The sequence below is a fragment of the Sus scrofa genome, chromosome 1, assembly GCF_054392235.1.
Source record: "Sus scrofa isolate SSC_HxYL_T2T_F1_AM1 chromosome 1, Sscrofa_HxYL_maternal_Yorkshire_Landrace_v2.0, whole genome shotgun sequence".
NCBI lineage: Eukaryota > Metazoa > Chordata > Mammalia > Artiodactyla > Suidae > Sus > Sus scrofa.
The window spans coordinates 215,004,025-215,025,964 of NC_139383.1; the positions used below are offsets into that span (position 1 = coordinate 215,004,025).

At 38.8% G+C, this 21,940-nt stretch overlaps 1 protein-coding gene across 28 annotated transcripts in view; it reads right to left on the bottom strand.

Annotated features, from left to right (window-relative positions):
* ADAMTSL1 (ADAMTS like 1) overlaps window positions 1–21,940 on the bottom strand; it is a 1,005,193-nt gene that overhangs the window by 276,954 nt on the left and 706,299 nt on the right. For all 28 annotated transcript variants that reach the window (XR_014821152.1, XR_014821138.1, XR_014821132.1 and 25 more), the window contains 3 exons: window positions 15,688–15,762; window positions 11,729–11,886; window positions 1,717–1,828 (listed from right to left, as the gene is read on the bottom strand). Coding sequence is in view for 11 of the 28 variants with exons in the window: in XM_084984414.1 (XP_084840540.1) it covers window positions 1,717–1,828; window positions 11,729–11,886; window positions 15,688–15,762 (345 nt within the window). In the remaining 17 variants the exon portion in view is untranslated. The remainder of the gene's footprint in view (window positions 1–1,716; window positions 1,829–11,728; window positions 11,887–15,687; window positions 15,763–21,940) is intronic.

Sequence of the window (21,940 nt, forward strand, 5' to 3'; positions counted from 1 at the left end):
GGTTCCCCCTTTTCACTTAGATGTAAAGAAAATAAAGCCCAGAGTTTTGAATCTAACATTAATTGTCTTATTATATAGCAAGCCATTATCAAGGCTACAGAAATTATACTTCAACAGCGAATCTATGTGAAAATGGCATTGTGAGTCTATTAACTGTATTTCTACTTCTCAGAAAACATGGTTTTTATATAAAAAGAAAAGATGAAAAAAATTATCTCCTTAAATTTCTTTTTCTGAAACTACTTCCTGTGCTATTCATTAATAGATGAATCAAAATAACATATTCCCATAAACGTCAAAGTAATTGACACTTTATTTTTAAAGTAATTTTTTTATTCATCACAGAGCAACTGGAAAGACTATTTTAATGAAATGCCTAAAATGTTGAATTCATTCAAGAACCAAATGAAAGTGTTTGAAGGTATTTTTAACACTGATTTAAGGTAAAATCTAACATTGCTCTATAGGACCTCATTCTTAATGGTTTGTTCATATTAGGTAGACACAGGTAACACAGCTGAAGATGAATTGTATCATATGTTCTTATTGTTTTACAAAAATTAATGGATAATCATTTGTCTCCATTTTCAGGTACTTTCCTTTTGTCAAAATAACCCTAACCTATGTGGATTAGTTACTTAAAGCAAGCCAATTAACAGACTTCCATGAAGCTGGAACTAGAATTTATTTCATGTGCTCATTTTTAAAGGCATATACATACAATTTTATACTTATTAAATTACCAAGACTTAAAAAAATGATAGTCCAAAAATACTGACTCAGTTGGCAATGAAACTAAAATATTCATAGACTGCTTATTACCCTTCTGGAAAGAATTTTGGTCATATATGCCAATAGCCACAAAAATTCTGAAACTCACTCCCGTGAATTTCTTCCAAGGAAACAATTTGAAAGGAAAAAAATACTTAGGTATTAAGTTATTCATTACATTATAACAGAGAAGTTTAAATGAACTAAATGATCTTCTAAAAGGACATGACTAAATAAATTATTATAAAATAACTCAAAGCAATAATTATGTAGTCATTTTGGTAATTATTAAAGAAAAGGGGGTGAAAACCCTTTTTCCAGTAACACAAAATGCTGTTCATGTTACAGACATGATATAGAGCAGAGACAGGAACTCATCTGATGACTTTTCAGGAGAGATGTATTTTCACGTATAAATTAGGCAAGTGGCCTTCCTTTTCCTGCATAAATGACAGGGTTGAGCCAAAAAATAACTAAGCCTAAATTCTATGGTACAATGACTTTTTTTCCAGTAAAAAACTATTTCCTTTGATTAAGTTAATGGTTGATTCTTCTGGGACACATGCTATGGAGAGGGTGTGACAAACACTCTTCACTAGATTACTGAATAAGTTCATTCAACCTGATAAGTAGTTTACTCCCAAATGAACAGAATCACCTGCACACTAAGCTGCTGCCAGGCTATGACAGTGTTTGTCCTGGGCTCCCATGAATCAAGGAAAGAAGAAAAGACCATTTCCTTTGACAGGACTCTACACACAGAAGAGGGTCAAGTGGTATCTACATGGAGGTATCTGCCTGATGGGAAGGCTTCAGGATTTGGCCCCCCCCCCAAGAAAGGATCTGATTCACACTGTGTATGCTGAAGTGACTCTATCCTGGCAAGCTGAGCTGAGACTTCCCTCATAAATGTGAAGAGCTCCAAGGCTAAATGAATACGGTTACCTCCACCACAGGTTGCTGAGCATGGAAAAAAATCCGTCTCCCTCCATCGGTGGATGATAGGCTGATAGAAGATGAACTGGACTGTACTGTCCGTGGGTCCCGAGTTGCGGATCTGCAGGAAACAATGGCAAAGTAGAGAAACTGGTGTGACAGATGGGTGCCCTCTGGGCCCCTTGCAACCTGGATAAGGATGTGTGACAGTACTGATAGTCTCAGGCTATGTGAAGGGCGGCACGGGGAGAGAATAGACAAGGCGGTATCACTCTTCTTACCATCTAACCAGCAAATGGTCTCTGCATGCACCATCACCATCATTACCTTCTCAGTCTGTTGCCACAGAACACAGGATGACAATGTCTCAACTTGTGATTCTAGCAGGACTGTAACCCAAGCCACTTATTCCTTCATTCTTTTTAATTTCTAACTTCTTTGGTAAAATTATATGGATTTTTCAATGTAGGTTCAGAAATAGACAATTTGTTTGAAGAAAATAATAAATGTGGTAGGTTAAAAAAAATTAAAGGAGTTCCCGTCGTGGCGCAGTGGTTAACGAATCCGACTAGGAACCATGAGGTTGCGGGTTCGGTCCCTGCCCTTGCTCAGTGGGTTAACGATCCGGTGTTGCTGTGAGCTGTGGTGTTGGTCGCAGACGCAGCTCGGATCCTGCGTTGCTGTGGCTCTGGTGTAGCCTGGTGGCTTGGACCCCTAGCCTGGGAACCTCCATATGCTGCGGGAGCAGCCCAAAGAAATAGCAAAAAGACAAAAAAAAAAAAAAAAAAAAAAAAAGAAAAATTAAAGATACTGTCACTGGTTCAGAGACAAAAAGGAGTTAAAGAATTAAGTAGCTCTTCCCACACAGAAACATACTTGGCATGTCCTGGCAATTTAGTGATTCATATATCTTAATGTGCAAAGTTACCAGCTGCAAACTGGGTAAAACACAAATTCCTGGGGTTCCAGCCCAGAGCTCCAGGGAATTCAAATGCAGACAATCCAAAAAATCAAACTTTGAAAAAACACCAACTTATATTATAAAAGCATTTATTTCAAATAAAACATGTGTTTATGGAACTCACAGCTCCTTTGTATTTTAAAATGGGGGCTATGAGGCAATAATTCTTTAATGATTTAAAAGTACAAGGTTGAGGAAACAAACTCAAACTGAAAGAAAAAAATATCCAACAGGAAAAATGCCTTGATTTCAGGAAGGCAAAATGATGTTACACAATGGTTAGACAGGTGGGCAAGGGCAAGCCTTGGACCATTTATTATGTTAAAAGAAGTTCCATGGACAACTGAGAGAACCATCTCTTAAGTCCAATCCCATCACAGCAATTAGAGAAGAGTCAGTCAGCAGAGTTGCCTCCTCTAAGTCTTTGTTAATTATTTAAAGTCTTAGCACTGTCCCGATTGTGTTTTCTCTAGGATAAAGTTATAGATTCCGGTTTCAGATTTTTTAAAAAGGTAGCCTTATATCTTTTTTTGCTACTGAGTTTAAAAATTGGATTAAACACCTAGAGTGCAGAGGGAAACAGAAGCCCTGAAGAAATAGGGAATAGGTGCTAAACACTAGATCAGTTTTTGGAGTTTGCATGAGAATGTGAAATGTTCCGCAGAAAATCTAGAAGGACTGGAAGGGATAAAGAAGAAACAAAAGCAACAGAATATCTCCTATTACGCCAGGATTCTGACCCATGGAGCATCCAGCTCTTTCCTAATTAGAATCAACAGTGATACGATTCCCTACTTTAAAGCAAAACCAGCTGAAGCAATACAGTGTCTTTCACAAAAGGGGAGCGTGGCCTACAGATTAATATTTTTCAGTCCTATGTGTCAGATACAGGATATCTAATGGCTTGCTTAGGGAGGTAGTATTAATCACATTCTCTGGAAAGCTCTTCCCCCCCTCCCCCCAGCTCACAAAAGCCGATAGCTCTCTTGGGATGTGTGGTTATCATGCTGGAAAGCTATTATAAGAGGTCTCTCATTTAAACACAAGCGCTGCAAAAAAATAAAAAGGCCAGAAACTGTATTTAGATATGGAGAGATGGGCTATTTTGCTATTAATTAAACTAAGTCCTAGGAAAGCATGTGGGTTGCAGGAGCGGGGGGGTTCAAAATAAGGAAGATAGAATATTTAAATATTTGGCAAAACCTTGTTCTGGAATATCTGTAGTCTGGGCTTATCTTTACATCTGGTTAAAGAGGCAAAACACGAACAGGTCCTTTTTTCAGCTCCCTAGGAATTATCAATAAAAGCACCACATGCCCACAGAGGAAGGAATAAATGACAAGGAGTTTTAGCGTCAAGTGGGAGGGTTATTACACACCATGTTGAAGGAAAGAAAACAAGCAGCATAGAAAGAAAATAGTTCTCAATGAGTTTCATGAAAATAATGGACAATGACCATGAATGTGGAGACTCTCAATGCCTAGATTTGAAAAGAGATGATATAACACCGACATCTTATTTCAAATAGATGAAACCATCATGATGCATCCAAATATCTGACCACAAAATTTTTCTTTTTTTTTTTTCTTTTCTTTTTTTTTTTTTTTTTGGTCAGACGCACAACATGTGGAAGTTCCCAGACCAGGGATTGGACTTGCACCAGAGTAGTGACAATGACAGATCCTTAACCCACTGGGCCACAAGGGAACTTCTGTCTGACCACATAATCTTGCTTGATTCCTTCCTCCCTGAAAGCAGTCCTGCCTTTCCCTTCTCTACAACTAACCCTAACCCTAACCCTAACCTCAACTCTAACTTTCTTTAACAATAACAGCTACAACTACCACAACAATCAGCACTTACTATATCCCTGCAATGTGCAAGGGACATTTCATTTACATTAAATTGAATCTTAAGACTGCTCTGGATTATCTTTCACATTTACATCACAATGAAAAAAAAAATGAAGCTCAGAGAGGTTATGTGGCTAGCTCAAGGCTACACAGCAAGGAAACAGCAGAGCAGAGATTTGAATGCAGGTCTGCCTGGCTTTAAAGCTGTCATTCTATTCATGGTCCAAACAATCTTATTAGCATTGTGAAGACAGAGACATCTATCTTTGCTGGTATCCTTAACTCTTGTCAGTATTGTCTTAATTTTACCCTTACATTTTAGAGTAGAAAAAATATTTAAAATAAAAAGAAGAGGCTAACTGGATGTCTAACTTTAATGGCCTAATTATTGCTTACAGAGATGAGCCACCACGTTCCTCTTTCCTGTTTTTATTAATTCTGGGCTGCTGGGACCCATGTTATCATTAGGTCTGGAGCTTCATAAACCCTAAATCCTCAAACATCAGGTTTTGGTTCTCAAGTGCACATTGAAAGCTTCAGTTTGACACACTAGAATTTTGTTTTAGGGAGCTAAACCATCTGGCATATGTAATTTTGACCTCTTCAAGTAATAAGGAAAATGAATGTTATGAACCAAGTTTTTCTTCCTGTAATTACAATGGTTCAGTGTTTTTAACTCAATATAATGATTTCTCTCCCTGGAAGTAAACGGGAAGACAAAAAAATCTGATCACTTTCCATAGCAGTTGATAGTGCTTTCTTGATAGAGCTGCAGGGCGGTATAAATGTGTACATGGGCAATTGCTGAATTTGAAGTCCATGTAAAATCAAAGAAATCAAGGAGAGATTTCAAACCCATGAAATACATCAAGTGCACATAGGCTCTTCCAGATAAAGAATTATGAAATGACCTACTGCTTCTTCTCAGTTGGGAAAGGGGAGTTTGTGAGCCTTCAGATGTTCACCAACTAGGTTCTTTTCTCTTTCAGATGCTGTAGAAACTTTTGCCCTGGAAGGACCAGCATGGGAGTTGGCAGTCAATGATACTCTACCCACCTTGCTTGCAGTTAAGCTGCTGCTTAGGCATGAGGAGAGGTGGCTGAGAGGGAATTGTGGGTGGACCTTCCATTATAAAGCTCTGAAATGGGACCCTCAAAGGTATTCAACTTGGTCACCTGCCCTAAGGGTAGTCAGGGATGTCATGATTTGGGAGGGTTTGGAGATGGTTTGCCTGCTAGGAAGGGAATAAAATGGAAAGCAGGTGATTCTGTTTATCAAATGCCTCAGTCTACTCTACTATATTCAACTTGGGGCTGGTCTAGTGTTGGAAGGTGAAAGCAAATCCTCAAGAAACTGTAAAAATATTTTAAAATGCTTTTGTGGGCTTTCAAGAACATGCAATGACAGTAATACCTTCCTTATAGCACTCATGTGCTTACAGATACTTAAGATCGATATAGTTGTTACATTATTGCCTTTCTCTTCCATATCCATTAACTACAAGAAGGCAGACATCATTTATCTCACTTACTATTCTTCAGCATCATATACAGCGTACCGCACAAAGCAGGTGTCCAAACAATTGCTGAATAAATGACTGCATGAATGGAGAAACAAATGAATTATATATTGATCATGTTTTTTTTCAAGCTCTTTTGGAACTGCAAACTACTATTTGTGACCAATCTCTGGAAGAGTTATCCTTTTGTATATCTCTGCCAGTTTTCTTAAAGATGTTGCTGATCGTTTATTGTTGATGAAATACTAGGAAAATAGATAATGCTGATAGACTTCATGAAAAGAAGCAGTATTGTTATAATGCAGCCCTCACCCAGCAGTACTTTCAATGCTCCTTTGGAAGCTGTCTCTTTAGGCAGGATGCTGTAGCAGAAAGGACTTGTAAAAATGCTAGTTATCATTGGAATAAAACATAGACTTGATTATTCCACTGCTTTAGTTAGAGACACTAAGATTAGGGGTTATCCAGGAAAAATAGTGATAAAAAAATTGTTAGCACTCAACTTAACTTTTACACTTCTTAGAGAGTTTTCTAGCACTCCTAGAATTCCAGACCTCTCTCTTGGGATACACAATAGTTCAGCCCATGGTTCCTGGCTCAGGGTTGCATGAGAGATGCTGGTTATAGATTTACTGCCCAAAGCTTTTGAGTAGGGCAGTAGATCAGAGATGCTTCTTTGGAAATAATGAGTGTAATGCTGGCTAAGGAACAAAGAGGTGGAAGTGATATGTAGGACAAAGATGCTGAGGCAGAGCAAACTGGAGTCTACTAGAAGGACCATCTCAGTGCTTGAATGGATAAGGAGGGCAGAAAAGAAAGGACCAGAGTAGAGCCATGGGGGCTATGATTGGGCAGGGGTCTGCTACTCTCAGCATCAGAGAAAGGTGGGAGTTGGTTCTCTGACTCTGTATCTTAACCATAGATGTTCCATTGGTAAAACAGTATGGGGAACCCAACATGAAATGCAGTGTATTGTAATTAACTCAGTTCTAAACTCTTGGAATAGATTAGCATAAAGGAACATATTTACTGAGGGACACCCACTACATGTAAACATTGGGTAGGAAAATGAATTACTGTTTATTACATGCTTCCTTCCCCCACCTCTGCCCCCCATAGTTAATTTAGACTCTTCTGCTCTAGAATGTTTGGCTTACAGCAATGATTTTCCCTTTGTATGAACATGCATTGACTAATATGGGGTAGGCCATCTAGAGACGTGTTAGGTGGCAAGACAAAACCAACCTGGGATTCGACATTTGCCAAAGCTCAGCCTCCACTTGAGAAAAGAATTGATGATTTCAATCCTACCTGAGATTCACAGGCCTCCCAAATCACACAAAGTCTGTCTTCATCACATTAGCTTGGAACATGTTAGCCATAGCTTTTACTATCTGTTCATTTTATTTTAGTACATAATTATATGCATCACTCTTTCAAAATTTCTTATTCAGTGTTTTATCTTTCAAATGGCATTATGAGCTAAGAGAGGGCAGATACCATACTTCAAAGTCAATCTGTCCTGTGTGTGAAGCATTTCCTGAAAAAGGGAAATGCAGGGAAGCTCTACAAACTTACTTGAGGAAGTGAATTTGTGTAACTTTGCTTGTGCAGTTTACATCTAGGGGGTCCCTTTTAATAAAAACAATTTTGGGAGCTGCTGAATTACGTACTATTAGTAGTAGTAGTAGTAGTATGCTCAGTGCTGTCCAGAAAGAAATATGAAGGCATCATCTCTGCTTAATACTCTAATTGTGCAAACAGAAACTACCAGCTTTCTATTTACATAAGCTACTTAGGTAAAAATTGAGATGATGTCAACCTTCCTAACCAAATTCCCCAATGAATAAAATGTGATGCATTTAGAATTATCCTCTGTAGGAAATTACTGTTCTCTAGTTGTCAGTGCACGAACTGCCAATCAGTGTTCTTAATTCTGAGTATACCGATTGTTTACTATTCTGCTCTGTATTTCTGCTTCTTTGATGTCTTAGGTACTCATTAATCCTTTTTCTCTCTAGCAAATATGGCTTTCTTAAATTTTTAAAAGGGGGCACAAATTCGAATGTGCGTAAGTATACCTTAGCTGCTTTCATAAGCAGAGCTAAGTTGGGAGTTCTAATAAAGTATGAACTGTGACTGACAAAAATCCTCTTCTATCTGGGAAGGTCATTATCTTTTATGAATCTACATGGAAAAGATGTACATGCTATGGTACGGGAAGAACGGAAAATTAAGCCAGCCAGCCATCTAGCCAATAGCCAATCTTCTCTAACAATTAATGTGATTCCAGGTGTCACAGGCAGTCTGCACTCACATCCATTTGTATTAAAGCTACATCTGCCAAACTTTCCTGAATGTACTATTCATAAATCAATCAGCCTCTGGCCATCTTCAGAGAAGCAGTTTTCTGCAATTGTGTAGACAGAGTATTGTGATAAGTCAGATGCTAGAAGTCAAAGCATCTGAAAAGGATGGAAAGAAATCACCTGATTCCATTTGTTTTTATACATAGAATCTAATTCAACTCCTTCCAAAGACTCTATGAGGGGATATTTTGTAACCATTTTTCAAATGAGTAAATAGACACAAGGAGGTAATACAACATACTCAAGGTCACATCCCCAGTAAGCAGGAGAATATACAAAATTCTAGAGAGCTTATCCCTTCTACCTCTCTGCACTAGCATTGGCAAAAATATTTGTACAGCTGATTACAAAGTATGAATTTTTGGAAGACCTGCCCTCCCCTTCTGGAAGTAAGATGAAAGCTTAGTCAATTTTTAAAGATGGCCAAAAAAAGAAGATTCCAAAACATAATTTTGGACCCAATGGTAATCTATAACAATTCTCACTGTGAGAAAAATTTTCATTTCATGCAAAGAGGTCTTTTTCTTTCAAATAAACAAAAACGTTATTTTGGCAATAAACTTCCATGCAGATGTTGACAAATGACCATTCTGATTCCTATGTATCTCGTTCAGAAAGGAAATTGTTGCTTAAATCAATGGATAATGCAAAAGAGATTATATTTTGAATGACACTGAAGGAAACAATTACAAACAGTGTGTATAATTTCTAAGCACATTAATCATGAAAGATGATAAATAAGCAAATGGTAATATTTCATATTCAGCTATTCTTGCACAAAATTAGGGAAGGCATGGTTGCTTCATTATGTCACTGGAAAAAAAAGGTAACTTGCTTCTTTTTGCCTTTGTCTTCTTCTATTATCTGGCTCATTTTCAAGTTTCAGTAAGAGGATTTAATAAATTATATAATCTATTTTAGAAAAAAATTTAAATGTATTTGATTCTGATATTTTTCTAATGAAACTTTAATCTCTTGTCATTTGCAATCTGAAGCTAGGTCACCAAACAGGATACAGTACAAAAATCACTAAAATGATAGCTTAGCCTGTTTATGAAAGAAGAAACAGGTATCTAGGAAAGTGTCTAGGTATCTAGGAAAGTCTCAAAAATGTCTTCAAAGTTTGTTTTTCCTTTAGTATGTATATTTACATGTAAAAGAAAAAATATCCTCTTAGAAGCAGTGCAGGAACTAAAAAGAATTTTGGGCCAAAAGCAAGGAGATGAGATTTTTGGTCCTTTTATCACTGGCATGAGCTGGGACATATCAGTGAGCTTCCCTCAGGCTCAGTTTCCTTGCAGGTAAAATGAAGATGTCACATCTGTCCCACTTCAACAATTGCCATGGTAAAAGTCCTTGATTCATCCAGCACTTGTTGGTGTTTATTGTGTGTGTGTGTGTGTGTGGTTTGTTTTGTTTCTAATGGAGATAGGAAGACAGTCATGAAGAATGGTCCCTTGAGGAACACACAGAGGGGAGATGTGATGTAAACTGGAATTTGGAGTCAAGTCACAGAGTGCTTTTGGAAGGATAAAGTCCTGAAGTCCAAGTATGAGTTAGTGAAGAAAATAAAGGAAGGAAAGAAAAGTGCATCACAGACAGAGGGCATGGCATCATGCAAAGGTAATAAATCATGAGGGAGCATGATACTGGGGGGCCTTGTGAGCCACTTGATTGGCTGAAACAGGAGGGGAGAAGTCAAAGGTGAAGTTGGAAAGGTATACAGAATCCAGATTATTGAGAGTAACAGGTGCTGTGCTAGGGATTTGCATTTTAGCCCCAAAGCAATGAGTGGAGGTGAGGGGCAACACAGGATCGTGAGTGGGGGAGCTGTGGTTTTAGCAAACTCACTCTGAAAGGCAACAGGGACCATGGATCAGAGGCTGGGAAACTAAGTCAGAGTCCACGGTATTAATCTAGGTAAGAAATACAAAGATGTAAACTAAGACAGTGGCAGAAAGGATGGAGAAGAAACAGTCTTGAGAGATGGTATGGAGGAATAACTGACAAAGTTGAAAGTCTAACTAGGTGTTTACAGAAGAAGGGGAATTGCTGTCAACCACAGGTTTCTGATTAACTAAGGGAATAGGGTGTTTTTCCATAAGATAAGATATAAAAGGATAAAGCGGGATTCTGGGGCCAGACAAGCCCAATTTTGGACATTGTGCCTCCAAGTGGTGATATGCAGAAGGCAGCTGGACATATGAAATGCATTTGATAATGCTGTGAACTGCTCAAATGTGGGCAGTATTATTTAAATTCAATTCTGTATTTTCAGTATGTGTATTAAGTCTTACAAGGCCACTAGGAAATCATTGTAAGTGGTTTATTCAAGAGTACCCTAGGGCTTCAAAAAATTAAGATATCTCTCCATTTTTTTTTATTGTATTTCTTTGTTTAACTGAAATTATTTAACTCCCGACAACATAATTTCTATTGTGAGCTATCTCTGATGGTTTGTGGCTTCTTGTTCACAGTCATGTGGCTGGCATCTGGACTGGATTGAAAAAGAGCCACCATGTAGATGGAGATAGAGGCTAGAACTCTGGTACTCTTCTTCCATGCAACCTCACTGCCCATCCATTTTCCTATATGCATCCTTCCTTCCAGCTGCCATAGGGTCATAATGCCTTAACTTAAATCAAATGTCCTCTGGCTCCAGGTCCCATGATGAAAAATTTATGAAGTCCTGGACACATGACAAGTTTTACAGCTTTACAGCTGAAATCCTTCAGGTCCTTTTGACCTACTGAAGGAAAAATATATGTTTGATTTTATTGTGATTCCCAAACATACTTCTAGTGTGTGCATTTTTACTACAGAATGTGTATGTTGCTTCCAGCAATGTGTTTTATATTACCTTGAAAGGTAGAGAAGCTCTTATGGAAGGAAACAACATGGTCTTGTTGCCAGGACAAGAGAAAACAGAGCTTGCATTTGGAAGCATGACCAAGTCTATGGATCATTAATTTGTCTTTCTCTTTGACTGAGGACACCTTATATGAGTCAATGACTATATCCTAACTTGTTTTAATGATGGTCATATCCCTCTACTAATGATATTTTGGCTTTTTGAGCGGGATCTTTTTATTAACTCACCCAAACACAAATATACATAAATATTTTTTCTCTGTAAACTTAAAATTATTGCATGTTCTTATAAAGTCTAGGATGTAGCTCAACACCCTTGAATTAAACATTTCCTTTTTACCAAGCTTTCCAAATCTATGTCAAAACCTAAAGTTCTTCTCTCTTCAGGGGATTATTAGTAACATCAGTTTGGATGTAGCTCAAAAACAAGGTACCTAAATGGGCTCACCTTGATAATGAAATCTGCTGTAAGTGGTCCAGCCATTCTCAGTATCTCTTTGTCTGGAAACTTCTGGAAGTCCACACTAGAATTGTCCACAAGAAAGATGCCTGTAGAGCTGAGACTGTTTTCACCTTTAGCCCCCTGTAGGGTTTTGGTTTCCAGATCTACATAATCAAACACATGAAGAGGAGAGAAAGATGTTCCCAGGGCGACCATAGACCACATGCAAGCACATTCTGCAACAGAGTCTAGAGCTGTGTAAGGGAGAACTATCATTCTTAATATGACTGACACAATTGAAGCGTGATGGAAACAAAATATATAGGCACTTCTGGGTCATGCAGGAATTTATGCAGCAAATGAAATTACTAAAAACTTACTAGCCAAGTATTCAAGGCTCTCTGTCAAAAAATCTATGATTCCCTCAACTTCATTTGGGTACCTGACTTTACGGCAGTCTTATTCCTTTGACTAAACCATCTCCCATACATATTTTATTGATTTGGGTTTTTATGGGCCTCGGTTTAGAATATAGTAGTTTCCTCTGTGAGACCCAGGATTCTTCTTTGAGTTCCTGCAGCACTTACTGTGTGATTTCATATTCATGCACTACCTTTATTTATTTACACTTTCTGGTTACTTACTGCATGTGTATTATTGCTCAAGGTGAGGAAACTATAGAGATGTAAGGACAGGAAAATAACTTATTTTCCTTCTCTGGCTTTTTAAAACTCTTTTTATTATTTTATTCAGTCTTGTGTATGTATATGATATTTCATAAGAACTTCAAACAGAGAGAAGAACTTGTTTCCTGGTGCATTGTGATCTGAATCCACCCAATGATGAAGCCTAGGAGGCATCTTTTGTTTTAGGAAATCAGAGCATGCAGGGCATGAGGGTAATTATGACATATATTTCAAATCAGGTTAAATTCTCATGTGATTAAGAGGTGATTTAGAATAACTGCCTGCTGCAGGAAGGAATATAGATAGATTGAGTCTAGCAAAGGTTTCTAAAACTTGCACAAAGACCCTTGGTTTTGGCAGGGATTCTCTAGCAGAAATGTGGGGTGCCTGGGTAGGGCTCTGCAGCTTCTACCCCCATACATAATCAGAATGACGCCTCTCTTATATGTTTTGCAGATTAGGGTTTGGGGGGTTAAGGACAATTCTGGGCAATTTTAAGGTCTCTGGAGGTACTAAGGTACCTAATGATTTTCACTCAGTTATTCTAGATGTTGCCTACTTCAAGTTCTCTGCTAGAAGGAATACCAACAAGTGGAAAAGGTTGGTGTCCAACTAAATCCCTATGCCCCTCATATGAAGCAGTGCAGCCCCTCTTTGGGTGTAGATCTGGCTTCCCTCCCTCTGCTTCCCCTGCCCCCTGCCCACCCCGGTGCAGAAAGGCCCTCACAGAAGGATACCAGGCACATGGAGAGAATGGTGGAGTGGGAGAACCATAGTTGTTGTCATCAAAGGAGAGCATTTGTATCTCCTTCCTCTATTTTACTCCTCCAGCTCCCTTCCCTGTATTTGCACTCATCGTGGAAGTATTTCTAGGACATAAATTAACTCAGTTTTGGAAAACTCTTAAAACTCTGAGTACCCGATTTACTTTCACTGGCAGTGCTCTCAGCTGTCCTTCCCAAGGTATCTCTGATTAAAGATGAACAGGGGGGAGTTCCCATTGTGGCCCAGTGGAAACAAATCCGTCTAGTATCCACGAAGATGCAGGTTTGACCCCTGGCCTCACTTAGTGGGTCGGGGACTGGGTGTTGCTATGAGCTGTGGTGTAGGTCACAGACTCGGCTTGGATCTGGCGTTGCTGTGGTTATGGCCTAGGCCAGCAGCTATAGTTCCAATTTGACCCCTAGCCTAGGAACTTCCATCTTCCATGGGTGTGGCCCTAAAAAAAAAATGATGACCTCGGCCTGGAGAGATTGCCTACATTTGTTCTGGTTTGGTGTTTGGCTCTAAACATTTAAGGTTGGTCCCATATTGGGCCAGCTTCTGGGAGTGAAGGGCAAAAGGGCTGCAAGATAAATAAGGCATCACTTACTCACACATACATTTTGCTAAATTACATTCCAAATACAAAAACAAAATAGAAGCTTCCTCAGCTATACATCTGTTATCAATAATATGTCTGTTGGGGGAAAAAGCAAATTCCATTTTGCGTTTCATCATCCATGAATAGCATCTGAGGCTTTACCTATCAAATCCTTGGAGCAATTAAACCAAATAAGGCCAATTCTTCAGCTTCTTAGTGATCACATACTTAGGAAATCTTGGAGGCTAATACATTTATAAAAATGAATTTTCCTCTTATATATATTCCTTCGGGTTCTTTTCTTTTGCATTGAGGACTAAGTCCCCCACTTGGTAATAGTCTTGGTCTGCTTGTTTTATTTTAGCCTGTCACTGTTCAGAAAAATACTGATTTTGACTGAGGTTCTTATACCAGCAGTTAATTCTGTCTAATTCTCAAGGGAAAAAACAAATCATTTGAATGGTAATAGTGTACACACATATATCATCTTCTGGCATGGGAACAATATATATTTCTGGGTTGGTCAGGGTTGGAAAAGGGCTTGGATCCATATAAGGTGACTTATCAGCATCTTTTGACTCTGCCTGAACTGTACCTTATTTATTCCTCCACTTCACATGACCTCTTAAATCCTACCTTTCCCATGAAATGTATTTATTTTTATTTTTTGAAAGAATTCAGTAGGCTGTCTGAACTTTCACAGGCCCCAATTTGTCTCCCTCTTTGTTTATCTTTCTGGAATGATTTCATTTATAATCCAATTGCCAAAAGATAATGCTTGCTACCTAAATTGGTTTTTAAGGCATGTATGTGGGAGGGAAGAAAGCAGAAGATGATAAATGACTTTCAAGGAAGCTAGGAGCAATCAGAGCGGAGGAGATCAGAAATGCTCATGGGACCAGCTGAAGCAAAGTATTTCAGTGAACAGCAAATACTAGCACATCCTCTTCTACCCCCTCCCTGGTTTACAGCCTGTAATCTAACAGGTTGACATCTAATAAACACTAAATAGTGATAATAAAAAGATGTGTCTGATGCAAGCTATTGCCTTTGGAATGGATAAGCAACGAGATCCTGCTATATAGCATTGGGAACTATATCTAGTCACTTATGATGGAGCATGATAACGTGAGAAAAAAGAATGTATACATGTACGTATGACTGGGTCACCTTGATGTGCAGTAGAAAATTGACAGAACACTGTAAATCAGCTATAATGGAAAAAATAAAAATCATTATTAAAAAAAATTTAAAAAAAGATGTGGCTGTGTACTGCTGGATTGGCATGACTGAAGATCAATTCTGGCACAAACTCTGGTGATGCCATGATGCCATTTGATCTTCGGGGTTATAATAACCCTTCCATCCTGAATCCCAATAGCTATTTTTAAGATGTTTGAGTCTTAAATTATTTTTAATACATGGGATACTTAATCATACTGCATGGTTTTCTTCAAATGCCATGGGGCTAAGACTGTTTGGTGTTGCTACATTTCCATAAATAGATAAAGGAATGGAACAGAATAGTTGGAATAAAAAGAGAAAGAATGAAGGAGAGGGAACAAAGCTTGGGAAGAAGAAGAAAAAGAGGTGAGGCAAGAAAAAGATTGAGCTTGATTGGAGGAAGAAGAGCAGGAATGAGAAGTAATATTCACAAAATCAAAAACATGTGCTCAACTCATGAACAACCTATTGGGAGCATCTATTTTGTGTTTTTCAGCATGACTGTAGTTATAGGTAATTACCACAAAGGTTTCTGCTATCTCCTCAGGCAACCAAAAGATAAGTAGAAGCACTCAAAATATCATATTATGATGTAGGACTAAGATTTGAATCTCTGAATGTTAAACTTCTTTGGGACAAACAATAATAATAATGACTAAAATACTCAAAGGAGAACAACTGAGTTTACTTACACAAGTGATCAGGTCCTTTTAAGACAAGGCGAATATGTCTGCTTCCATAGGGAATGGCAACCACTGTGTCATCCACTAGAGAGAAACAAAGCAAAATCTTAAAAGCACATCATTTTGATACAAAATTATTGACTGTCTCCTCCACAGAGGTACTGACTTACATATGTCTCCAAACGATAATCTTTTTAAAAAGTGTTTGAGATGTGAACATCAATATGTGGTAATAAAATTTTCTACTTTCTTCAAAATAAAATATGCCAAAAAAGCTGGTCACTAGCTAGCTCATGGGGAATCTGGCTTTTTTTTTTTAAATCATGAATTTTGATTGCAAACTTCCATTTCTGATTTTAAAACCTGATCTTTTATTCTCAAATTTCTCTCGATTGAAGAAGTTGTGTGGAATTACAAAAAGAAAATATATTCTTTTTTTAACAGTCTTTTTTTTTTTTGTCTTTTTTGCTATTTCTTTGGGCCGCTCCCACGGCATATGGAGGTTCCCAGGCTAGGGGTCGAATCGGAGCTGTAGCCACCGGCCTACGCCAGAGCCACAGCAACGCAGGATCCGAGCCGCGTCTGCAACCTACACCACAGCTCACGGCAACGCCGGATCCTTAACACACTGAGCAAGGGCAGGGACCGAACCCGCAACCTCATGGCTCCCAGTCGGATTCGTTAACCACTGTGCCACGACGGAAACTCCAGAAAATATATTCTAATGTTCAAAGGAGGACTTTACTACATCAAAATTTGGACTTCTTTCTAGCAAAGTAACTGTCTTGGATGAATAGGGCAGATAAGAATAGAAGACAACACATTTGTGTTTTTTAATCTTTCCAGGGCAGAGATCATGCTTTCCAGTTCTTTAATATCCTTCACACTGTCTACATCTAATAATATATATGTATATAGGAAGTGTCTCATTCTCTCCACGCACCCTCTTTATTTTGAAAATTAAAAAAGATTGTATTACAGACCATTTTAAAATGAATTAATTTTCATCCTACTTGAAAACTGAGCCTAAATTCATTAAAAGCAATCCCCAAACATACATTTGTGAAAAAATTAGAGGTGTTACATGCATCCCAAATGCATCACAGGCGTTCTTATTTAGAACTCCATTTGTGACAAGATATACTTTATATTTACATGCACGGAAATGTTTCACTTTCACCTAAATTATACTGTTTATTCCTTCACCCAAACTTGTAATATGGGCAAAAAAGATGCTACCATCTCAATTTTACGACCAAGACATAAAGCCTCTGAGAAGTAAACCCAAGGTCAAAAAACAGGAAGGCATTCCAGAAAGCAAGGGAAAGGCACATATTTGTAAACTCACCAGCACATTCAGAAGCTCTGTGGGATTCTCTGTTCTACATATATCTTTACAATATTATACCCTGCCATCCTATTCCTAGAATTTCATTTAAGTAAAAGAATCCCAAAAGGTATGTAAACAGAATGATTTAGGTTGAAAGTGAAATTCTTCAGTGCCATGTAAACATAAGGTGTTATTTCTCTGAAACTTAACACTATCATCCTGCCTTTGGAAGAATTTAAATTTCATAAATGAATCTCATAAGTTCCTTAACTTCCTTTATCCTTAGTTCCTCTGTTTTTAAAACAGGGAAAACAACACTTACCTCATAATATTGTATGAACACATACGGCTATGGCTATAGATATGTATATTATATATAGATATATATAGCCTGAAACACAGTATTTTGTAAATATCATCTTTTCTCTCTCTCTATTCCAAGTCTCCTTAAGGACAGGAACTGAAATACTGTTTATTTTGATGATTTTAACTACCTCAAGGCCCCTAGTGCACAGCCAACTGAATGAGAAAGAAAAATCATATGCTCTCAATTCCTTCCCTAAAAGGTTACATTTATCAAGTTTTCTATAATATTGAATAGTCAACTCACAGTACAAACTTCTGGCTGTTTTTAATGTCAGGAATTGTTGAAGAAAAGGTTGAATTTTGGATAGCTAAGAGTTTGTGGCATATAAGAATAAAATATGTAACGGGGATATAGAAAAGGAACATCAAATGTTCAGAATGGGCCTGCATAGTTTAAATGACCTGCATAAAGACAAGCGTTTTTAATCTCACAAAAGAAACTCAAAGCAGTTAAAACAATGGACTTTCTAGAAATAGAAAGTCTGTTTATCCACAGATCAAGTCAAGTGCAAGACAAAGGAAAGCTTTCTGTTTTGCCCTGCCAGGCTTGGCAATGGTCTTCTGATTCCCACATGGCTCAGGGCATGTTCTGTTGAGAAGTGACTCACATTCTCCACACTGAGGCATCAACCCTAGCTTTTGAATGATACAGTGGCCTTCGTATACTCCCCAAGGGCCTAGAAGGTTATTGGGTAGGATAACCTTCTAGAAGGTTATTGGGTAGGAGAGAACAGACCAGGTGAGAATGCAATGTCTCCAGATGACCTCCAGCAATTTCCAGGTAAAAGAGGAGTGCAAAGACCTCAGGCTGGTGCCAACCTGAAGAGTCAGAAGTACACCAGGGGCAGGAAGAGTCATGGACTATTCTTCTTTGGTTTGTAAAGAGCTAGCGGGCAACTGGAAGGTCATCAGGCAATCAGAAACTTCATTATTTTAACCCAAGATAATTTTCTGAGTGTCTCCTAGTGTTAGGTTGCATACTACATACCACAAAATCAGTGATGAAGATGACAAAGCACTAGCCCTACAAAATGTTTCCTGAGAAAGGTATCTAAGTTAAAACATGCAAGGAAATATAACATACTATAACCTAATCATGGAGATTCCCAAGTGCATTAATTAGTTTCTTAAGACCCCTTATCCAAAGAAATCCATTCTACACAATGTAACCCACTGTGTTCCCAATGTGTTTACCCAGGGCAACCTTTCCTTATGTTATCATCTATAAACATCAGTAGATAAATCTCATAACATACTTTAAGGTATGGGACTTTTCATTTGACAAAAAGCAAGATAGGAAAAAAACTAATTTTATTTGCTGCACGTTGATAAGAAGCTAGTCTTCGAGTTGGTACTTAATTGATTCTTTGAGGAACAACTTTTCAAAATTTAGCATATATAAAATCAGAATGCACCTCACAATCAATATTTATATTCTCTCTCACAGGTGCCAACAGCAAAACAGGCAAAAAATCAAGCTTGCAAAACAGGTGTCAGTGGCTTGGAAGAAGATTCCAAGACATTAGTGAAACACACTATTTAAATCCTTGGAATCCAATAGTTGTGGGAATGGAGGGAGATGAGGAATCAGTAGTGCTCTACAATATTCCCGAAGTGGGAGCCCAAAGCAAGCTAACTCTACATAACTGCAAGCCTGAATTAAGAACCCAGCATCAAGACTTCTGCTTTCATGGAGTTTCTGCTGTGGCCAGTGGAAATGAATCTGACTGGTAACCATAAGGTTGTGGATTTGATCCAGTGGGTTAAGGATCCAGTGTTGCCGTGAGCTGTGGTGTAAGTTGCAGATGCAGCTCAGATCTGGTGTTGCTGTGGCTCTGGCGTAGGCCAGCAGCTGTAGCTCTGATTCAACCCATAGCCTGGGAACCTCTATATGCTGCAGGTGCTACCTTAAAAAGCAAAAAAAAAAGACTTCTGCTCCCTGTCAAGATGAAGTCATAGGGCCCAGGCTTAATCTCCTTCTTGAAACAATGAAAAAGTCAGAAGATATGATATGATATGAAACATTGGCTTTCAAGACACTGGATATCAAGCAAAGGACAGTGATTCCTGAGATTCAGGCAACATGAGGCAAACCTTAACACTGCTCCAGCCTTCTACCTTGGAAGACATTCCAGGCCATGGCTCAGGAAGTGGGAGCTTGGATAGAGCCTGGAGGATCCTCTGAGTTGAAGAGACAAAGGTATGAGTATGAGTCCAAAGAGATCAAGGTGGCTATAGTTTGAAGTACAGATTACTTCTCTGTGTCTAGAGGGGAGAGAGTGACACAAGGATGACTCTGGAGATTTAAGAGCATCCCCTTTAGGTATCCAGCAGCTTAAACATACTAATCAGGACATGCATGTGAAAAAACAACATGAAGCCAGGAGAAGGACCACACTATATAGATCCCATATATATAGGACTGGGAATAGTATCTTATCCTATTTGCCAGGCAGGAAAACTTAATAATTCACCAGACATCGAGTACTTAGAGGCATCTTGTCTCAGTAGTAAGGCACAATTGCCACTAATACAGATATGGCTTTGGTCCTGTCTACCATATTTTATGACCCCAAAGGACCAAACTGATTCCAAATAACTTAAGAACAAAACTCAAGAATACTCATAGGAATACAAAAATATCTAGTATCCAAGAAGATAGTTTGCAATGTCTGAAATTAGGTAAAAAAAATTACGGAGCGTGGAAAGAAACACCCCCAAAATACACCCTGTACTTAAAAAGAAAAATTGATCACTCAAAGCACAGAGAAGACATTAAAATAGCAATATAATTTGATTTCATATGTTGAAAAGGTAAAGTCAAAGGAGAGACGGGATTAAGATGGCGGAATAGAAGGGCTGGAGCTCAACTTCTCTCCTAAAAACAACAAAATGCACAACTAAAGACTGAGCATTCTTCACCCAAATGGACCGGAAACCTTAAAAAAGATATACTACTCCAGAAGAAAAAGAAGAGGACACATCAAGAGGTAGGAGGGGCAATTTCATGATATAAACACCCCATACCTCCCGGGTGGGAAGCTCCACAGACTGGAAACTAACTGGTTCACAGAGACTCACCTACAGGAGTGAGAGTTCTGAGCCCCACATCAAACTTTCAGGTGTGGGGATCTGGCACAGGGAGAAAGAGCCCCTGGAGCGTCTGTCACGGAAGGCCAGTGGGGCTTCTGTGCAGGAGCTCCACGGGACTGGGAGAAACGGAGACCCCATTCTTAAGAGGCACACACAGAGTTTCACGTACACTGGATCCCAGGGCAGAGCAAAGTCTCCATAGGAATCTGGGTCAAACCTGACTGCAGTTCTTGGAGGACATCCTGGGAAAACAGGGGTGAATGTGCCTTGTTGTGAGGGAAGGACATAAAAGCAGAGCTCTTGGGAATATCCATCAGCATGTGTTTCCCTGGAGGTGGCCATTTTGGGAAAATCTGGCCCCACCCTTCAGTCAGTGCTGAGAAGCCCCAGGGCAAACAACAATCCAGGTGGGATCACAGCCCTGCCCCACAGTAAACAGGCTACCTAAAGACCCCTCAGGCACACAGCTGCCTCTAATCCCATCCAGAGACTAAGCCCCACCCACCACAGGGATTAGAATCAGCTCCACCTACCAGTGCGGAGGCATCAGCCCCTCCCATCAGGAAGCCTACAGCAAGCCCCCCATACTGACTTCAGCCACAGGGGGGCAGACACCAGAAGTAAGAGACACTACAACTCTATTATCTGTAAAAAGGTCACTACACCAAAAACCTACAAACATGAAAAGACAGAGAACTATAACTCAGATGAGGGAGAAAGGAAAAACCCCAGAAAATCAGCTAAGCAAGGAGGAGATTCTAAGCCTCCAAGAAAAGGCCTTTAGATTGTTGATGCTGAAGAAGATGCAAGACATTGGAAATAAACTGGAGGCAAAGATGGATAACTTACAGGAAACACTGACCAAAGAGATACAAGATATAAAACTTAAACAAGAAGAGATGCACCCGCTGAATAGCATTGAGAACTATGTCTAGATACTCATGTTGCAACAGAAGAAATGGTGGGGGAAAAACTGTAATTGTAATGTATACATGTAAGGATAACCTGAACCCCTTGCTGTACAGTGGGAAAATAAAATAAAAAAAAAAGAAAAAAAAAAGAAGAGATGCAAAATACAATAACGGAAATAAAAAATTCACTAGAAGCAGCCAACAGCAGGATACAGGAGGCAGAAGAACAAATAAGCGAGGTGGAGGACAGATTAGTGGAAACTGCGGATGCAGAACAGAAAAGAGAAAAAGGATTGAAAAGAAATGAAGAGAGTCTCAGAGAACTCTGGGACAACATTAAACACACCAACATCCGTATCATAGGGGTGCCAAAAGGAGAAGAGAGAGCAAAGGAGACAGAAAACATATTCCAAGAGATAATAGCTGAAAATGTCCCTAACATGGGGAAGGAATCACTCACTCAAATCCAGGAAGCACAATGAGTACCATATAAAATAAACACAAGGAGGAACACCCCAAGACACATATTAATCAAACTGACCAAAATTAAAGACGAGAAAAT